Genomic DNA, 19,052 nt, shown 5'->3' with positions numbered 1-19,052 from the left:
GATCAGCTGTTTGGTTTGGTTTGGTTTGTCCTGTGCCTGTGTGTTTGGAGAGCGCGCGCGGCGGCCCGCGTGTCGTCCGTCGTCGGGCCGTTACGCGCTCTTTTAATTATGAACATATTAACAATGATCACATCACATTATTGGTGTATTGATGTCGTTGTCGTTGTTTGGAACGCGACTGTGCGTGCGTGGAGGGGTGCAGAAAAAATGTGTGTGTGTTCGGCCACACGGGCTGTGGACAAGATGGCGGACGTGCGCCGGCGCTGTGGACGTTGTTGTAAAGTGCGGCGAGGACGACGGAAACTTTGCTTTGGACGTAGGTTTGTGTGGTGGCCCTGAAAAGGGCCGATTGTTGTGAGGCGAGCCGGCAAGGCAAAGGCGCGTTTGCGTTTGCGTGCAGGGAGCACGCAAGCGCAGCGCCGCGGTCCCTGTTTAGGCCTTCTTCTCGGTCTTCTTTGGCAGCAGGACGGCCTGGATGTTGGGCAGGACACCACCCTGTGCGATGGTGACGCCCGACAAGAGCTTGTTGAGCTCCTCGTCGTTGCGGATGGCGAGCTGCAGGTGGCGCGGGATGATGCGCGTCTTCTTGTTGTCGCGGGCCGCGTTTCCGGCCAGCTCGAGCACCTCAGCCGCGAGGTACTCCATGACGGCGGCGAGGTAGACGGGCGCCCCGGCGCCGACGCGCTCGGCGTAGTTTCCCTTGCGCAGGAGGCGGTGGATTCTGCCGACCGGGAACTGGAGCCCAGCCCTGCTTGAGCGGGACTTTGACTTGCCCTTGACTTTGCCTCCCTTTCCGCGTCCGGACATGGCGTTTGGCTAGTGGCGTAAGCGCTAAACACGTAACCGTAACGGTGCGAGCCGCAGCGAGTCGAGCAGCGGAGTGCGTGCGTGTGCCGGCGGCGGCGGGGTGGGGGTCCCTTTATGGGCTCGGGTGCGGCGGCCGGTTGCGCGCGCGCCCCATTGGTCGGCGGCCGCAACAGGGCGAGCTGGTAAAGGTGCGGTAGCGGCGGGTGCCACTGTGTGGGGAGACGCTGACTAGAGCGGAGCGCTTGCTGCCTGTTGTTGTACGTTCGAGATGCCGCCCAAGACTAGCGGGAAGGCCGCCAAGAAGGCCGGCAAGGCGCAGAAGAACATTTCGAAGGGCGACAAGAAGAAGAAGCGCAAGAGGAAGGAGAGCTATGCCATCTACATCTACAAGGTGCTGAAGCAGGTGCACCCCGACACGGGCATCTCGTCGAAGGCGATGAGCATCATGAACAGCTTCGTGAACGACATTTTCGAGCGCATTGCGGCCGAGGCGTCTCGCCTGGCGCACTACAACAAGCGCTCGACCATCACGTCCCGCGAGATCCAGACGGCTGTGCGGCTCTTGCTGCCTGGCGAGCTGGCCAAGCACGCCGTGAGCGAGGGCACGAAGGCGGTGACCAAGTACACGAGCTCCAAGTAAGGAGGAGGTTGTTACTTCGGCTCTTGGAAGGAAGGAAGGAAGGAAGGAAGGAAGGAAGGAAGGAAGGAAGCTCCCTCCGTTGCGAGAGCGGCAAAACGGCCCTTTTCAGGGCCACCAAATTGCCTTTGCGGGAAGAGCGGAATTGTTTGTGTGTGTGTGAGTGAGTGAGTGAGTGAGTGAGTGAGAGGGGCGGCATAGCTACCCGGTTTGGTTGGTTGCGAGGCAGCTGGTGGTGCTGCTGTGCCGTGGTGGTGTGGTCTCGAATGTGGTTGTGGTTGTGGTTACTGGGGTACGGCCGCGAGGGTTTGGTTGCCGCCGGTGTGACGTGGAATGCGTGCACGAGTCTTGGCGTGGTTGTTTGTCGACACACAGATAGATCGATAGGAGGTGTTGGTGCTGTCTGTGGCGCTGATTCATGTCTTTGTCTCCGTCTGCCCGGTTAGTCACGTGACTGCAATTGAAAGTCCTCGCGATTGATTGATTGTTGGATGTCACCGTTACGGCCGTCTGTTGTCACATCATACATGATGGCGAGGGTGAAATGTTGTGTTGCCGTCGACTATTCCCTTTGCTGTACGGCGCGTTGGTGTGTGTGTGTTGGTGACGTTTTAAATGGACGTGTCGTACTATCATCCATTACGAAGTCGCCAAGAAATGTACGGGCGGGTGGGGTAGGCGACACGCACGGTGGTGTACCTATTTGGCCCTTGATTTGATGATAGCCGTTTCTGCAGTTTGACTGATGATTGATTGGACTGTTGTGCGCACGCACGTCATTCACGGTGCACGTGTGTTCGGTTGAGTACAGTAAGCGTGAGGCTAGACGACGACGGTCGTTGTTTGTTGTTATGGGCGTACACGCGTTTCGTTGGTCTGTGTCCCCCGGTGTGAAATGGCAGGTGTGTCGGTGATGTGATCCGATCCGGCGGCTCTGAGTAACTGTCAATATCGGCGCGGTACACCGGCGTCATGGCAACGTGTCGGTGTTCACACCAGTCGCACTGTGGCACCGTCGGCGCCGCGAACGGTGACGAAAGGCTGACCTTTGATCGGTCGAGTGTCGTGTCTGGGCAGAACGTGTGGAATGAGCAAAACTGTTGGGGACGGAAACAATGGTGGAGGAGGGGAACGGAAAGTAATAAAACAAACAAAATGGAGAAGCAATCACCGGAAAACGAAGCAGGGAAAAACGGAGAGGCGCTGTCTATAGCAACGGAACGTTCCCGTGCATTGCAGCCGCACTGAAAGGCGTTTACGGCGCGGCTGCAGGTGTCGGCCGTGGTGACGGCTGAATTGCATTGCCTTCCCGGATGAAACGTTCGCCGACATGGCTCGGAGGAGGAATCTATGAGAATGCGTTGCCCTTGCCTGCCGTTTCGTGTGCCCTCCTGTTGTGTACGCTGTTGTTGTCCGGTGTAGCGAAGGGTGTGTATGTAGGGGTGTGTGTGTGTTTAGTGGGGAATTGGAAGGTCGATAGCTGCCGTCACGGTCAAGATAACGCAGTCAAAGGTGTCGCGAAAAAGTGTGTTAGCCGTGGTTGGTTGGTTCGTGTGTTTTAAAGAGAATGGACGAGAGAGAGAAAGTAGGTGGAGAGTGCGTTGCGTGTTGCCTAACTGCGTCCGCGAATATGGCAGTAGTTGGTGGTGGGCGTGCCCTTGCATGTGGCCCGGAAGGCGTGTCCGTTTCGCGGTAGTGGCACCGCTGCTGGCATATTCGGGAGATGGGAGGGGCGCGAAAGGAGAAAGGAGACGCGGAGGCTTTTAAAGACGGGGAGGGCGCGTGTGGGTGGCTCGCGCTGCGCTCGGCGGTTGTGTTTGTGCAACAAATGTGTTGCCGGGAGGGGACCGTTGTTGTGGTGCGGTTGTAGCCTCAGACGCGGCCGGCAGTGAACGTGAGACGACGGATGCGGGCCGGGGCGGCGCATGTCGCCGGTGCCATGCCTTTTAAGAGCCGCGTGGTCGGGGGTGTGCGCACCGTGTGTCGTGTTGCGAGACAGCATCATTTGTGCTGCGTGGCGTGGCGTGGCGTGGGGGCGAGGAGAGCGAGCCGCGCGGTGTGCTTGTGCGCCGGAGAATGGCACACTGCGCCTGCCCGTTGAGGAGGCCGATGGCCGTGGTGTGGTGGAAATGGAGCGCGTCGGACGTGCACCAATGAGAAAGAGAAACAAAGCGGCGACAACGAACGAAAGGGGGAGGGAGGCCATTGTGTCACATGCGGCGGTGGGAGGAAAAAAAAAAAAACAAACAAACAAACAAACAAGAAACGAAGACGTAAGAAAGAGGAGAAACAACAAAGAGAATGAGTCGTGCGTTCGCGAGGGGGGGTGCGCGTGTAACTCCGGTACGCGCAGTGCCGGAGCCCAACGGCTGTGTCGTCGACGCCAGTGCTTGTCGGCCGAATGGGTGCGGGAATAGAGGCAGCGTCGGCACGGAGAAGCAAGCAAGAAGGAAGGACGCACGCGCGCTGCGGCGTTTGGCGCGGTTTGCGGCTGGCGCCTTTGGTGGCAACGGCCGGGACAAGCAGCGGTGTATGGTGGTGTGCGGGGCGGACAGGGGCGGCGGCGGTGGTGGACTGGGAGGAGGCGAGGCGGCGCCGACGGTGGCGTGTGGTACGGCGAAAACGGGACGGACGGACGGCGGATGTTGGAGAGGCGCCGCGCACGCAGACACATGGAAGGAAGGAAGGAACGAACGCAAGGGAACAAATGGAGGGGGCGAATGTGGAGATGCGGGCAGGCGGTGGTGTTTGTGGGCATGTGGTGGGGAGAAGGGCGGGGGCGGGAGGACAGAGGCGAGGCGACTGCGTGCTTGCTCGCTCGCTCGCGTGTCTTTTGTTTTTGTGTTTGTTTTTCCATCGTTTGGTCGCCTTGGAGCCTGTCGGTCCCGTCCGTGTGTGGCCACGCTTCGGGTGCGTGTATGTTTGTACGTTTCGTTTGTTCGTCTTCTGCAGCAGAGGCGGTGCGCGGCAGTGGGAACGCCTGCCTGGCGGCTGGGACGGCCAGCAAATGCGGTTGGATGGGCGGCCACAGCACCGCACCTGTGCCCAAGGAGGCGACGCTGGCGGCGGGGCCCCCTCGGATGCGGCCGGCTGGGGGCTGTGTGCGCTGCCGCTGCCGCTGCCGCCGCCGCCGCCGCCGCCGCCGCCGCCGCCGCCGCCGCCGCCGCCGCCGGTGCTGGTGCTGGTGCTGGTGCAGCAGCAACAACGACGAACAACGAGTAAGCAAGAAGAGGACGAAGCGGATGGCTGGTGGGTGAGTGCATTTATTTAGGCGGTCGACAAGGCAGTGCGTGATGTGGCGTTGTGACGGGGGTTTGCTCACGTGGCCTCGTTTGTGTTGATGCGCAGGAAGATGAGATGCGGGCAGACGCAGACGCGTACAGAGAGACGAGCCCGGTCTGCAGCAGGATGTGTGGCGCGGCGCGCCGAGTGCAGAGCAGCGCGCGCCGCCTGGGCCGGGCTGGGCCCGCCCGGCGGCGGGCCGCGCTGTTGTCGCGGACGTGAGCGCCCCCTGGCGGGTGGTCGGAGGCGGCGCGGTGGACGTGTGTCCGGTTGGCCAGTGCACATTGCGAGTGGCTGGCTGGCGGTCGGCGGCGAGACGGGAGAGGAGGTATGTGTCGCGGGCGCCTTTGCTGCGCTGCGTCGTTGCGTGCCTGGGCGTGCGCCTGTCGACTGTGTGTGACTGTGTTGGGCGTTGTGCCACGTACGTGTGTGCTCGGCCGAAGGCGTCGGAAGAAAAAGAGAGAGAGAGACGGGCGGGAAAGTGGGTCGGTGTGCGTGCGTCGCCCGTGATGCGATGATGTCGCGTCATGTCATGTCATGTCTTTGCGAAACGGCTGCCGAGAGGTGTGTGGTGGCGAGCGGGAATGTGCGTTTGGTGGTTGCCGGCCGGCCGGCAGTTGTTGGTGGTTCCTCCTGTGTGGTTGTTTGTGCTGCTTTGATGGCAACGTGGAAGGACGCCGGTTTTTCCGTGCCTTGCGTGTGGTTGTGTCGACGGTGACTGGTTGGGGGTGTGCGCCGATGCACGTGCCATGTTGTTATGTTTGGGTCGTGAGTGTGTTTTTGGCTGTGTTGTTGTGTACGGGAAGGGGGAGAGAGGAGGAGGAGGCGGCGGCGGCGGCGGCGGCGGCGGGGGTGATAGTGCGTGCAGTAGTGCCGTTGCGACGGGCGTCGGGTGGAGCCGTGCGTAGTGGCGGAAAGGTGTAGGTTGCGGGAAGCGAGCCCGTCGCGTGTCGTCGTCGACGACGGGGTCGCGTGCGCTGTGAATCGAGAGTGGCGGGAAAGGGGCAGCGTGCCGCTGTGTCGTGGTCGTTAGCAGAGGCCTGTGTGCCTGTCCGTTTGTTTTCTGTCGGACGCTTGGTGCGAGGTGTTTGTTTTGTTTTGTTGCCGCCGCCGCGGTTGTTTTTGTTTGTCGGCTGTGCTGTGTCGGTGGGTCGGCGAGCTGTTTTGCGGTGCGTGAATGTGTTGGTGCAAAAGTGGCGGCGGCGTCATGGCTGCGACCGCGACGAGCCGCGGGCGCGCCATTGATGATGTTGAACACAGAGCGGCTGTGTGCAATGGGAGGCCTTGTGTACGGGTAGCGGTGTTGTCGTACGTGCATCCGGCCCGGTGCGGAAAGCGCCGTTGCGGTTGCGGGTTGCCTCTGGTCGCGACGTGTGGTGCTCGGCTTTGTGGGTTTTTTTGGTGCCCCTTTGGCCGGTGGGTGGTGTTTGTTGTTTTGTGTGTGTGTGTGTGTGTGTGTGTGTGTGGTCGGTCTCTTTGGCGCTCGGTATATATCTGCCTCCTGCTCGGTCTTGTTGTCGACGTCGTCTGTAGTTTTTTGCGGCTTGCCGACGACCGACCGACCGAACTACTACCTACCTGTGACAGCTACGTGTGGCGCCCGAAGGTGAACGTAACGTGACCTCGGCGCCCTTAGCCTAACCTAAGATGTCCGGCCGTAAGGTAGGTGCGGCCACCTGACGCCTCACGTCCGAACGCTTAACCTAACTTTGACGCCTAACCTAACTTTAACCCTTAACCTAACCCACGTCCACCTAACGTAACCTAACCTAACCCAAGCGACGCCAACCCTAACCTAAGGTGTTGTACACTGCGAATGTCGAAGGCATGTTATAGTCTTAGGTGGAGAGCACTACACGCAACAAGCGGCTACACGGGTAGCAGGGGTTGTGTGGCGTGGGCTGGGCGGTTTTGTTAGGTTAGATGGCCTTGGGCAAGTACAGAAAGGGGGCAACAGCAGCCTCAACGGGTGCGGGGACCAAGCAGCAATCGGTATCGTTTGTTAATTGTCAACTGTCGAAGCTGCGTTGGTACAGTACCGGAACCGCAAGCGCTGACAGAGAAAGCACCGAAGCTCTGCAATCGTGATAAGGTACAGAAAGCTGGCTGACGCCAGGGATAAATTCTGCCGAAATTGTCACAAAGGTACAGACGGTGTTTTAGAAAGGCTCGATTGCATGCAACCGGTGGTGGTGTGTTCGTCGCTGTTTGAGTAGTAGTTTTGATCCTGTAGTGAAGTAGAGGTGGATGGTTCCTGTGAAATATTGTGGGTGGAGGTTACACCCAACAACCGAGCTAGGTTTAATAATAATTGGCTCCTTTGACCGACCTCCCGACGCAGCAGCATTAGTGGCAGAACAACGGAGAGACGGATTTTGGAAACACATTTCACATACATTTTCCTCAGCATGTTAGGGTCTTAGGTGGAGATTTCAATTTACCCGATATAGACTGGGACACTCAGATGATGTTCAGGACGGGTGGTAGGGGGACAGAGAGCATCGAGTGACATTATACTGAGTGCACTGTCCGAAAATCACCTCGAGCAAAATGAACAGAGAACCGACTCGTGGAGATAACATCGTGGACCTACGGATGACAAACAGACCCGAACGTGTTTCGACTCTGTATGTGCAGAACAGGGACGCAGTGATCATAAGGCCGTTGCAGGGAGGACGGTGTATCTATCTGTTTTGGCTAGCAAGAGTAATAGAAGGCAGATTTGCAGACGACCCGACAGATGAAAAGGCAAATGCCTGTTCCGACACTGACAATGTTGAGTGTTCATGGAGAAAGTGCAAGGCAATGGTAAAAATGCGTTTTTAGACAGGTACGTGCCGAGTGTCGAACTGTGAGGGATGGGAAAAAAAACCCACCGTGGTATACTACAACAACAACGTTAGGAAACTGTTGCGAAAGCAAAGAGAGCTTCACCCAAAGTTTAAACGCAGCCAAAACCTCCGAGACAAACAGAAGCTAAACGATGTCCAAAGTGTGAGCGTAAGGAGGGCTATGCGTGAAGCGTTCAGTGAATTCGAAAGTAGAACAAACCCTATGTACCGACGTTGACAGAAAATGCTAGGACGTTCCGGTCTTGCGTTGAATCAGTAAGTGGCTCGAAACAGCATATCCAGACACTCCGGCATGGTGATGGCATTGAAACAGAGGATGACACGCGTAAAGCTGTGAAATACCTAAACACCTGTTTCCAAAGCTGTTTCACAGAGGACGGACCGCACTGCAGTTCCGTCTCTAAATGCTCGCACGAACGAGAAACCGGCTGACATCGAAATAAGTGTCCAAGGAGGAATGGGAAAGTCCGCCGGACCCGACGGGATTACCAATTCGCGATTCCTACACAGGGTACGCGAAACAACCTGCCCCCCTTCTAACAGCCGTGTACCGCAAGTCTCTGGAGAGGAAGGGAGGGTTCCAAATGATTGGAAAAGAGCACAGGTAGTCCCAGTCGTCGAGCAGATGCGCAAAAACCATAGACCCATATCTCTGACGTCGATGTGTTGTAGAACATGTTGTTTGCTCGAGTATCATGTCGTTTGTGGAAACTCCAGAGTCTACTATGTAGGAATCCATGTTGGATTCCGGAAACAGCGATCGTGTGTGAGACCCCCAGCTCGCTTTATTTGCGCATGAGACCCAGAAAATATGAGATACAGGCTCCCAGGTGGATGCCATTGTCGTTGACGTCCGGAAGGCGTTCGATACAGCTCCGCACCGTCGCCTGATAAACGACGTAAGAGTCTACAGAATATCAGACCAACTGTGTGGCTGGATTGACGAGATGTTAGCAGACGGAACACAGCATGTTGTTATCAATGGAGAGACAGACGTCTACAGACGTTAAAGTAACCCCTGGCGTGCCACGGGGGAGTGTTATGGGACCATTGCTTTTCACAATTCATATCATATAAATGAGCTAGTAGATAGTGCCGGACGTTCCATGCGTCGTTTCGCGGATGATGTGCTGTATGTAGTATACAGAGAGGTTGCAGGACGATCGGCAGCGGATAGGCACCCGGTGCAGGGAGTGGCAACTGTCCCCTTAACATAGACAAATGTGATGTATTGCGAATATACAGAAAGAAGGATCGTTTATTGTATGATTGATTATATGATAGCGGGACAAACACTGGTAGCTGTGACGTCTGTAAAATATGTATCTGGGAGTATGCGTGCGGAATGATTTGGAAGTGGAATGATGATCAGATAAAAGTAATTGTTGGTAAGGCGGGTACCAGGTTGAGATGCACTGGGAGAATGCTTAGCAAAAATGTAGTCCATCAACAAAGGAGGTGGCTTACAAAAACACGCGTTCGACCGACCCATACGTGAGTGTTGCCCACCAGTGTGGGATGCGTAGCAGGTCGGGTTGACGGAGGAGATAGAGAAAGGTCCAACGTTTCGTCACAGGGTTATGTGGTAACCGTGATAGTTAAGTGGCAGACTCTGCAAGGGAGGCGCTCTCTGCATCGCGGTGTAGCTTGCTCGCCAGGTTTTCGAGAGGGTGCGTTTCCGGATGAGGTATCGAATATATTGCTTCCCCGTACGTATATACCTCCCGAGGAGATCCCGAATGTAGTAAAAGTAGAGAGATTCGAGCGCGCACGGAGGCTTTCAGACAGTCGTTGTTCCCGCGAACCATACGCGACTGGAACGGCAAAGGGAGGCAATGACGACAGTGGCACGTAACGTAAAAAGTGCCCTCCGCCACACACCGTTGGGTGGCTTGCGGCGTATAAATGTAGGAGGTCGGCTGTCGTGTGTGCTTGGAGGCAGATTCGGTGTGTCTGTAGTTGCGGACGGCGGTCAGCCCCCCTCGCGTAAGCGGCGAGGGGCGGCGGCGCTCGGTTGGCCGGTGCCGATGTTGCGCAGGCGGCGCCCGTTTTGTTTGCGGCGGGCAATTTTGTGAGAAAGGGGCGCGAATGTTGGCGGGCGAGGTGGCCCGACGGCTGCGGGCCGATCGGGAAACGGTGGGAGGGCGATGGGGCGGCGGAGGTGCGTTTGCACGGCCGGCATCGCCGCACGCCTCCGCTTGTGTGGCTGTGGCGGCGGCCGCGCTGGCCGGGCTGGCGCGGCGACGGTGTGGCACTTTTGCCGAAGGTTTGGCCATTGTGGCGGGTCGTCGGCTGGGGCTGTGGGGGCGGCATGTGGGCGGGGGCGGCGATTCTCGGCGGGCCGAGCCAGGCTGTAGCGCGCGGTAGCTGCAGTTTGGCCGTGGTTTGCGGCGCTGCCGTGGCGACTGGTTGGCGACTGTGGTGTGGCCGTGTGTAGCCCCATCCTCGGTGGTTTGAACGGCGCGGGTGGTTGCGGCGCAGGTTTGGGGCTGGTCCGCACAGGCTGTCGGACGTTGGGCGGTAGCAAGCGCGGGAGGCGCGGCGCGGCGGCGCGCAGAGTGGCGGCCGCTCTCTCGGCCGTCCGCGCCCGCCCGCGACACTGGCTGGGCCTGGCGGCGCGGCGGCTATTCTCTGCCGCCGTGCTTGCCGCCTGCCGCTCTCGCTCTCGCTCTCGTGTGTGTACGCGCGTCGTCGAAATAATGGCAGATCAGGCGGCTACGAACGAGACTGCTGCGGCACCCGCCGCCACCGGCACGACGAAGAAGGCCAAGTCTGCGGCGTCTGCGAAGAAGCCGCGCGCCAAGCCTGCGCACCCGCGCACCTCTGAGATGGTGACGGCCGCCATCAAGAGTCTGAAGGAGCGCGGCGGCTCGTCGCTGCAGGCGATCAAGAAGTACATTGCCGCGCACTACAAGCTGGACGCGGAGAAGCTGGCGCCCTTTATCAAGAAGTACCTCAAGTCGGCCGTCGTGGCTGGCGAGCTGGTGCAGACGAAGGGGAAGGGCGCGTCCGGCTCTTTCAAGCTTGCCGGCGCCGGCGGCGGGGCGGCCGAGGGCGGCAAGGCCCGTGCCGGCGGTGCGAAGAAGAAGCGCGCCGCTCCGGCCAGCAAGGAGAAGAAGGGCGCCCGTGCGGCCGGCGCAAAGAAGGCTGGTGGCGTGAAGGCGGCGACCGGTCGGAAGGCGGGCGCCGCCAAGAAGGCGTCTGCGGCGTCGGCGGCTCCCGCGGGTGCGAAGAAGGCGGCTGCGGCCAAGCCGGCCAAGGCCAAGTCGCCGTCGAAGGCGAAGAAGGCCGCGAAGGTTCCGACGAAGAAGCCGAAGGCGCCGCGCCCGAAGAAGGCGACGACGCCGTCTAAGGCGAAGGCTTCGCCCAAGAAGAAGAAGTGAAGTTAAAGTAAAGAAAGGAAAGGGGAAGGAAGGGAAGGGCTGGCGCTTGACCCCGTCGTCCCCCACCCCCCTCCCCCGCGTCGTCTAGTGGCGCGCGATGGCACGGCTGCGCGCGGCCCAAAACGGCCCTTCTCAGGGCCATCAGAGGACGTCGGGAAGGCGTTGATTGTCGTGCTTGGCGCGTTGTGTTGTCTTGTTTGGGTGGCCGTGCGTGCATGCGCCGGGGTGTGTGTGTGTGTGTGTGTGTGTGGGGTTGGTTGGTGTTTGTGTGGCGTTTCTGTATGACCCTTGTGGGTACTGTGTGCGTGCCGTGGTGGTTGGATTGTGGGGCCGGTGGCGGTAGGCGGCGGCGCGCGGTAGCGGAGCGGTTGTGGCCGTTTTGTTTTGTGTTTTGTATTTTGTGCGGCGGCCGACGGTTGGTTTCTCATGTTTCTGGAGACTCTGTTTGTTTGCTTGCTTTGCGGATGGCGCGTCTTGTTTGTTATGTGTGTGTCCTCTCTGTGTGAAAGGGGGACGGGGACGTTGAGACGTGGAAGTGGCCGGCGGGAATTGGGAAGGCGCGGTGGCGCCTCGGAGACGGCGGCGGCCAGCCACCCGTGGTGACGTCGTCCGGCTGTTTGTTTGTGTGTATTTGAAGGGGTGGGGTGGGATGACGTCGATTGTGATTGTTGGCGAGAGCGGCTGTGTACGGGAGGGAGGGTGGGGAATTGTGGTGGTTGTTTTAACGGGGCTAGAGAGAGAGGCTGGGCGGCAAGACCGACAAAAGTTTTGCTCGCGACGGAGAGATGTTAGTGGCCCTGAAAAGGGCCGTTTTTTTTGTGTTGCGCGCGTGCGGTGCCGTGCCGCGGCTAAGCGGTTTAGGCGCGCTCGCCGCGGATGCGGCGCGCGAGCTGGATGTCCTTGGGCATGATGGTGACGCGCTTGGCGTGGATTGCGCACAGGTTGGTGTCTTCGAAGAGGCCGACGAGGTAGGCCTCGCTGGCCTCCTGCAGGGCCATGACTGCGGAGCTCTGGAAGCGCAGGTCGGTCTTGAAGTCCTGGGCGATCTCGCGCACTAGGCGCTGGAACGGCAGCTTGCGGATGAGCAGCTCTGTGCTCTTCTGGTAGCGCCTGATTTCTCGCAGGGCGACGGTGCCCGGCCTGTAGCGGTGGGGCTTCTTGACGCCGCCGGTGGCGGGCGCGCTCTTCCTCGCCGCCTTGGTGGCGAGCTGTTTGCGCGGCGCCTTTCCGCCGGTGGACTTGCGGGCCGTTTGCTTTGTGCGGGCCATAGCGGTTAGCGGTGCGTGCGGTAGCGAAGCGTCCGGTGCTGCCTTGACAACGGGCCCGCGCGGGCCCGTGCTGCGCTTATATGCCCTCGGTGCGCGTGGTGGGGGGAGGGCGGGCCAGAGTCTATATAGGGGGGCGGCGCGCGCTCACGGCGCACCGTAGCCGACTCGCTAGCGCCGGGTGAGGAGCTGCCGCTTGTGCTTTTTTTGTTGCTTGAGGAGGAGGAAGAATGACAGGCCGCGGCAAGGGAGGAAAGGGGCTGGGCAAGGGTGGCGCCAAGCGGCACCGCAAGGTGTTGCGCGACAACATCCAGGGCATCACGAAGCCCGCCATCCGCCGCCTGGCTCGCAGGGGCGGCGTGAAGCGCATCTCTGGTCTGATCTACGAGGAGACCCGCGGAGTGCTGAAGGTGTTCCTGGAGAACGTGATCCGCGACGCGGTGACGTACACTGAGCACGCCAAGCGCAAGACTGTGACGGCCATGGACGTGGTGTACGCCCTGAAGAGGCAGGGGCGCACCCTGTACGGTTTCGGCGGTTAGGCAGGCAGCCGGTGTGCTGTGCTGTGGCCTTCCCGCGGCCGTGCCGTTGCCCGTGCTTGGTGGGAGAGACGAAAAACGGCCCTTTTCAGGGCCACCACACTGTTCGGAAATTGAAAAGTGCGAAAGGGTCTGTGTTGCCTGCCTGCCTCTGTGTGTGTGTGTTTGTTGTTGTTGTTGTTGTTGTTGTGCGCCTCTGTTGCTTTGCGTGCGTGCGTTCCGTTTGGAGTTTCGACGTGACGTGTGTGATGATGGATGCGGGAGGGCGCGGCTGAGTCCGGTGTGTGCGTGGTTTGTTTGTGGCGCGGGCCGGATCATCGATCGGATCAGCTGTTTGGTTTGGTTTGGTTTGTCCTGTGCCTGTGTGTTTGGAGAGCGCGCGCGGCGGCCCGCGTGTCGTCCGTCGTCGGGCCGTTACGCGCTCTTTTAATTATGAACATATTAACAATGATCACATCACATTATTGGTGTATTGATGTCGTTGTCGTTGTTTGGAACGCGACTGTGCGTGCGTGGAGGGGTGCAGAAAAAATGTGTGTGTGTTCGGCCACACGGGCTGTGGACAAGATGGCGGACGTGCGCCGGCGCTGTGGACGTTGTTGTAAAGTGCGGCGAGGACGACGGAAACTTTGCTTTGGACGTAGGTTTGTGTGGTGGCCCTGAAAAGGGCCGATTGTTGTGAGGCGAGCCGGCAAGGCAAAGGCGCGTTTGCGTTTGCGTGCAGGGAGCACGCAAGCGCAGCGCCGCGGTCCCTGTTTAGGCCTTCTTCTCGGTCTTCTTTGGCAGCAGGACGGCCTGGATGTTGGGCAGGACACCACCCTGTGCGATGGTGACGCCCGACAAGAGCTTGTTGAGCTCCTCGTCGTTGCGGATGGCGAGCTGCAGGTGGCGCGGGATGATGCGCGTCTTCTTGTTGTCGCGGGCCGCGTTTCCGGCCAGCTCGAGCACCTCAGCCGCGAGGTACTCCATGACGGCGGCGAGGTAGACGGGCGCCCCGGCGCCGACGCGCTCGGCGTAGTTTCCCTTGCGCAGGAGGCGGTGGATTCTGCCGACCGGGAACTGGAGCCCAGCCCTGCTTGAGCGGGACTTTGACTTGCCCTTGACTTTGCCTCCCTTTCCGCGTCCGGACATGGCGTTTGGCTAGTGGCGTAAGCGCTAAACACGTAACCGTAACGGTGCGAGCCGCAGCGAGTCGAGCAGCGGAGTGCGTGCGTGTTTTTTTTTTTTTTTTTTTTTTTTTTTTTTTTTTTTTTTTTTTTTTTTTTCATCTTTCATTCCTTCCCCAGATGGGAGAAGGCGGGCACATGGAGAGCCTAGTGCTCTTTGGTGCCTTATCTTATCTTATGGTATTCTGTTGGGGCTCCGTTTATTTCTTTAGAAGGGGAGTTTCTATTGGTTTTCTGCGTATTCTTTTCTTTTTGTGCTGAGAGGAAGTGAGGACCCTGGCATTTGCCCAAGTGCTAAGGGAAACCTCTCAAAAACCTTAGCAAGGGTCCTTGTGTTCAATGTTGTTGTCTTCTGCCTTTGTTCTTCGGCGTTTCTTGTGTTATTCTTCTATTAGGTGACTGATGTAGTTGGTGTGGTTGTTCCTGTTGACGTTGTCATTGCCATCGTCGGTGTGGGCAATGCATTCCTTTATAGTTCTAGGTGGGAACGCATATTTATATTCCGGGAAGTTGAACTCCGTTGGTGTATAATTGAGTAGATCAGTCGTTAGTGTTTTGTTGATTTGTCGGTTTCTTCCTATTTTTGCTGTGAGTTGGATCCACCTCTCTTTTATGGGGGAGACCTTTGTGCTTTGGTAGACTGTGATGTTGTCAGTTCTCCTGTCGAGTCGTCCTGCAATGCGGAGGATTTTCCTCTCGAGAGCTTGTAGTTTTTGGGTGTTGTTCTTGTTTGTTATCCACACTGGGGCGGCATATTCAAGGACCGGTCTTATAAACGTCTTGTAAGTGTGGATTAGTGTTTCGTTGTTTGCACCATTTGCTCTGCCTCTTATAAGTTTGATGAGATTGCATCTATTGTTTGCTTTTTCTGTCATTTTTTGGGTATGTGGGATCCAGGACATCGTGTAATTTAACGTGGTTCCTAAGTATACAGCTGTGTCTTGCGGTTGGATGGACTCTCCCCACAAACTTATTTTGAGTTTTCCTAGCTGTTGTTTTCTCTGTTGCGAGAAGTGTTTGTGGCTGAATAGCACCAGTTGTGTTTTTTGGGCGTTAGGTTTTATTCGCCACGTTTTTAGCCATGTTTCCAGTTGTTTAATGTAGTTATTGTTTTTCCTGTTGATTTCGTCTATTGATTTTGCATGGCACCAGTAGGCTGTGTCATCAGCATAGAGGGCCAGCCCTTCGTTCCAGCTTCCTGGGTGTGGTATGTCTGATGTGTACAGGTTGTATAATAGAGGTGATAGGATTGCTCCTTGCGGCACACCCGCTTCTGGGAAGAATGCCTCTGACTGGGTTTCGTTGACATGTACTCTCGATGGCCTGTTGTCTAGAATATTCGTCAGTAGTGTTGTTAGCTGTGTTGGCACACCCATCTGGTGGAGTTTGTAGTATAGCCCCTTGTGCCATACTTTGTCAAAGGCTCTTTCTATGTCAAGAAAAAGAGCCGAGGCATGGTTCGTCAGATTCAGTCCTTCGGTAATTCCGCTGCAGATACGTAATATGGGGTCTATGGTTGTGTGGTGCTTCCTGAAACCTGCCTGTGTTTTCGGAATGATATTGTTTTCCTCAGCAAATTTGGAAAGCCTGTTGCTGATGATTTTTTCAAATCCTTTGCCTATTACAGACAGTAGCGTTATGGGCCTGTAGGATTTGGGGTTGTTTGGAGGCTTCCCTGGTTTCGGGATCATTATTATTTTGGCTTCCTTCCATTGTATTGGTATGGTTTGTAGTTGCAGAGCGGCATTGTAGATTGCGTTTAGGCAGTTTAGCATTTGTTTACGTGGCGCTAACCGAAGTTGTTGTCTTGTTATTTTGTCAAGTCCTGGTGCGCTGTTTTTCCCTCTTAGCAGGGACTCTTCGATTTCTACTTCAGTGATCGCTGCTATGAGTTTAGTTTCTTCTTCGTTGGGGACGTTTTGTGTGTGAAGTAGGGATTCAAGTTTTTTGTTGATGCGTTCTTCGTGTTCATTGTCAAAGTTCGTGTCAGTCGGGTGTTGGTGAGTCTCAGCCAGCACTGTTTTAAAGATCTCTGCCTTGTCGCTGTCATTAGCGGTTATGCTGCCTTCGTAGAGGAGTGGTGGTTCAGTTATGTGGGTTAGGCCGCCGATCTTTTTGAAGGTTCTCCAGAAATTGGTGCCTTGTCTATGGTCTAGGTGTTGGCATGCACTGGCCCATCTTTCCGACCTGAATTCTTTTAGCTGTTGTTTCACTAGTGAGTTTAGCTGATTCCACTCTTGCTTGTAGTGTTCGCAGCCTGTTCTTTTGAAAAGTTTATATGTGTGCCGGCGGCGGCGGGGTGGGGGTCCCTTTATGGGCTCGGGTGCGGCGGCCGGTTGCGCGCGCGCCCCATTGGTCGGCGGCCGCAACAGGGCGAGCTGGTAAAGGTGCGGTGTTGCGGTAGCGGCGGGTGCCACTGTGTGGGGAGACGCTGACTAGAGCGGAGCGCTTGCTGCCTGTTGTTGTACGTTCGAGATGCCGCCCAAGACTAGCGGGAAGGCCGCCAAGAAGGCCGGCAAGGCGCAGAAGAACATTTCGAAGGGCGACAAGAAGAAGAAGCGCAAGAGGAAGGAGAGCTATGCCATCTACATCTACAAGGTGCTGAAGCAGGTGCACCCCGACACGGGCATCTCGTCGAAGGCGATGAGCATCATGAACAGCTTCGTGAACGACATTTTCGAGCGCATTGCGGCCGAGGCGTCTCGCCTGGCGCACTACAACAAGCGCTCGACCATCACGTCCCGCGAGATCCAGACGGCTGTGCGGCTCTTGCTGCCTGGCGAGCTGGCCAAGCACGCCGTGAGCGAGGGCACGAAGGCGGTGACCAAGTACACGAGCTCCAAGTAAGGAGGAGGTTGTTACTTCGGCTCTTGGAAGGAAGGAAGGAAGGAAGGAAGGAAGGAAGGAAGGAAGCTCCCTCCGTTGCGAGAGCGGCAAAACGGCCCTTTTCAGGGCCACCAAATTGCCTTTGCGGGAAGAGCGGAATTGTTTGTGTGTGTGTGAGTGAGTGAGTGAGTGAGTGAGTGAGAGGGGCGGCATAGCTACCCGGTTTGGTTGGTTGCGAGGCAGCTGGTGTTGCTGCTGTGCCGTGGTGGTGTGGTCTCGAATGTGGTTGTGGTTGTGGTTACTGGGGTACGGCCGCGAGGGTTTGGTTGCCGCCGGTGTGACGTGGAATGCGTGCACGAGTCTTGGCGTGGTTGTTTGTCGACACACAGATAGATCGATAGGAGGTGTTGGTGCTGTCTGTGGCGCTGATTCATGTCTTTGTCTCCGTCTGCCCGGTTAGTCACGTGACTGCAATTGAAAGTCCTCGCGATTGATTGATTGTTGGATGTCACCGTTACGGCCGTCTGTTGTCACATCATACATGATGGCGAGGGTGAAATGTTGTGTTGCCGTCGACTATTCCCTTTGCTGTACGGCGCGTTGGTGTGTGTGTGTTGGTGACGTTTTAAATGGACGTGTCGTACTATCATCCATTACGAAGTCGCCAAGAAATGTACGGGCGGGTGGGGTAGGCGACACGCACGGTGGTGTACCTATTTGGCCCTTGATTTGATGATAGCCGTTTCTGCAGTTTGACTGATGATTGATTGGACTGTTGTGCGCACGCACGTCATTCACGGTGCACGTGTGTTCGGTTGAGTACAGTAAGCGTGAGGCTAGACGACGACGGTCGTTGTTTGTTGTTATGGGCGTACACGCGTTTCGTTGGTCTGTGTCCCCCGGTGTGAAATGGCAGGTGTGTCGGTGATGTGATCCGATCCGGCGGCTCTGAGTAACTGTCAATATCGGCGCGGTACACCGGCGTCATGGCAACGTGTCGGTGTTCACACCAGTCGCACTGTGGCACCGTCGGCGCCGCGAACGGTGACGAAAGGCTGACCTTTGATCGGTCGAGTGTCGTGTCTGGGCAGAACGTGTGGAATGAGCAAAACTGTTGGGGACGGAAACAATGGTGGAGGAGGGGAACGGAAAGTAATAAAACAAACAAAATGGAGAAGCAATCACCGGAAAACGAAGCAGGGAAAAACGGAGAGGCGCTGTCTATAGCAACGGAACGTTCCCGTGCATTGCAGCCGCACTGAAAGGCGTTTACGGCGCGGCTGCAGGTGTCGGCCGTGGTGACGGCTGAATTGCATTGCCTTCCCGGATGAAACGTTCGCCGACATGGCTCGGAGGAGGAATCTATGAGAATGCGTTGCCCTTGCCTGCCGTTTCGTGTGCCCTCCTGTTGTGTACGCTGTTGTTGTCCGGTGTAGCGAAGGGTGTGTATGTAGGGGTGTGTGTGTGTTTAGTGGGGAATTGGAAGGTCGATAGCTGCCGTCACGGTCAAGATAACGCAGTCAAAGGTGTCGCGAAAAAGTGTGTTAGCCGTGGTTGGTTGGTTCGTGTGTTTTAAAGAGAATGGACGAGAGAGAGAAAGTAGGTGGAGAGTGCGTTGCGTGTTGCCTAACTGCGTCCGCGAATATGGCAGTAGTTGGTGGTGGGCGTGCCCTTGCATGTGGCCCGGAAGGCGTGTCCGTTTCGCGGTAGTGGCACCGCTGCTGGCATATTCGGGAGATGGGAGGGGCGCGAAAGGAGAAAGGAGACGCGGAGGCTTTTAAAGACGGGGAGGGCGCGTGTGGGTGGCTCGCGCTGCGCTCGGCGGTTGTGTTTGTGCAACAAATGTGTTGCCGGGAGGGGACCGTTGTTGTGGTGCGGTTGTAGCCTCAGACGCGGCCGGCAGTGAACGTGAGACGACGGATGCGGGCCGGGGCGGCGCATGTCGCCGGTGCCATGCCTTTTAAGAGCCGCGTGGTCGGGGGTGTGCGCACCGTGTGTCGTGTTGCGAGACAGCATCATTTGTGCTGCGTGGCGTGGCGTGGCGTGGGGGCGAGGAGAGCGAGCCGCGCGGTGTGCTTGTGCGCCGGAGAATGGCACACTGCGCCTGCCCGTTGAGGAGGCCGATGGCCGTGGTGTGGTGGAAATGGAGCGCGTCGGACGTGCACCAATGAGAAAGAGAAACAAAGCGGCGACAACGAACGAAAGGGGGAGGGAGGCCATTGTGTCACATGCGGCGGTGGGAGGAAAAAAAAAAAAACAAACAAACAAACAAACAAGAAACGAAGACGTAAGAAA

At 57.4% G+C, this 19,052-nt stretch overlaps 1 protein-coding gene across 1 annotated transcript; it reads right to left on the bottom strand.

Annotated features, from left to right (window-relative positions):
• Positions 1-5,261: 5,261 nt before the first annotated feature.
• LOC126232444 (uncharacterized) lies at positions 5,262-6,044 on the bottom strand. Its single transcript, XM_049942700.1, has one exon. The coding sequence runs from the start codon at positions 6,042-6,044 to the stop codon at positions 5,262-5,264; it is 783 nt and encodes a 260-aa protein (XP_049798657.1).
• Positions 6,045-19,052: the final 13,008 nt, after the last annotated feature.

The sequence above is a fragment of the Schistocerca nitens genome, unplaced genomic scaffold (genome assembly GCF_023898315.1).
Source record: "Schistocerca nitens isolate TAMUIC-IGC-003100 unplaced genomic scaffold, iqSchNite1.1 HiC_scaffold_515, whole genome shotgun sequence".
Classification (NCBI taxonomy): domain Eukaryota; kingdom Metazoa; phylum Arthropoda; class Insecta; order Orthoptera; family Acrididae; genus Schistocerca; species Schistocerca nitens.
This window is presented reverse-complemented; position numbering and strand designations above follow the sequence as displayed.

Excerpts from the sequence above, each read along its gene's own strand:
- LOC126232444 (XM_049942700.1), bottom strand. The coding sequence starts at position 6,044 with ATGCACGTACGACAACACCGCTACCCGTACACAAGGCCTCCCATTGCA.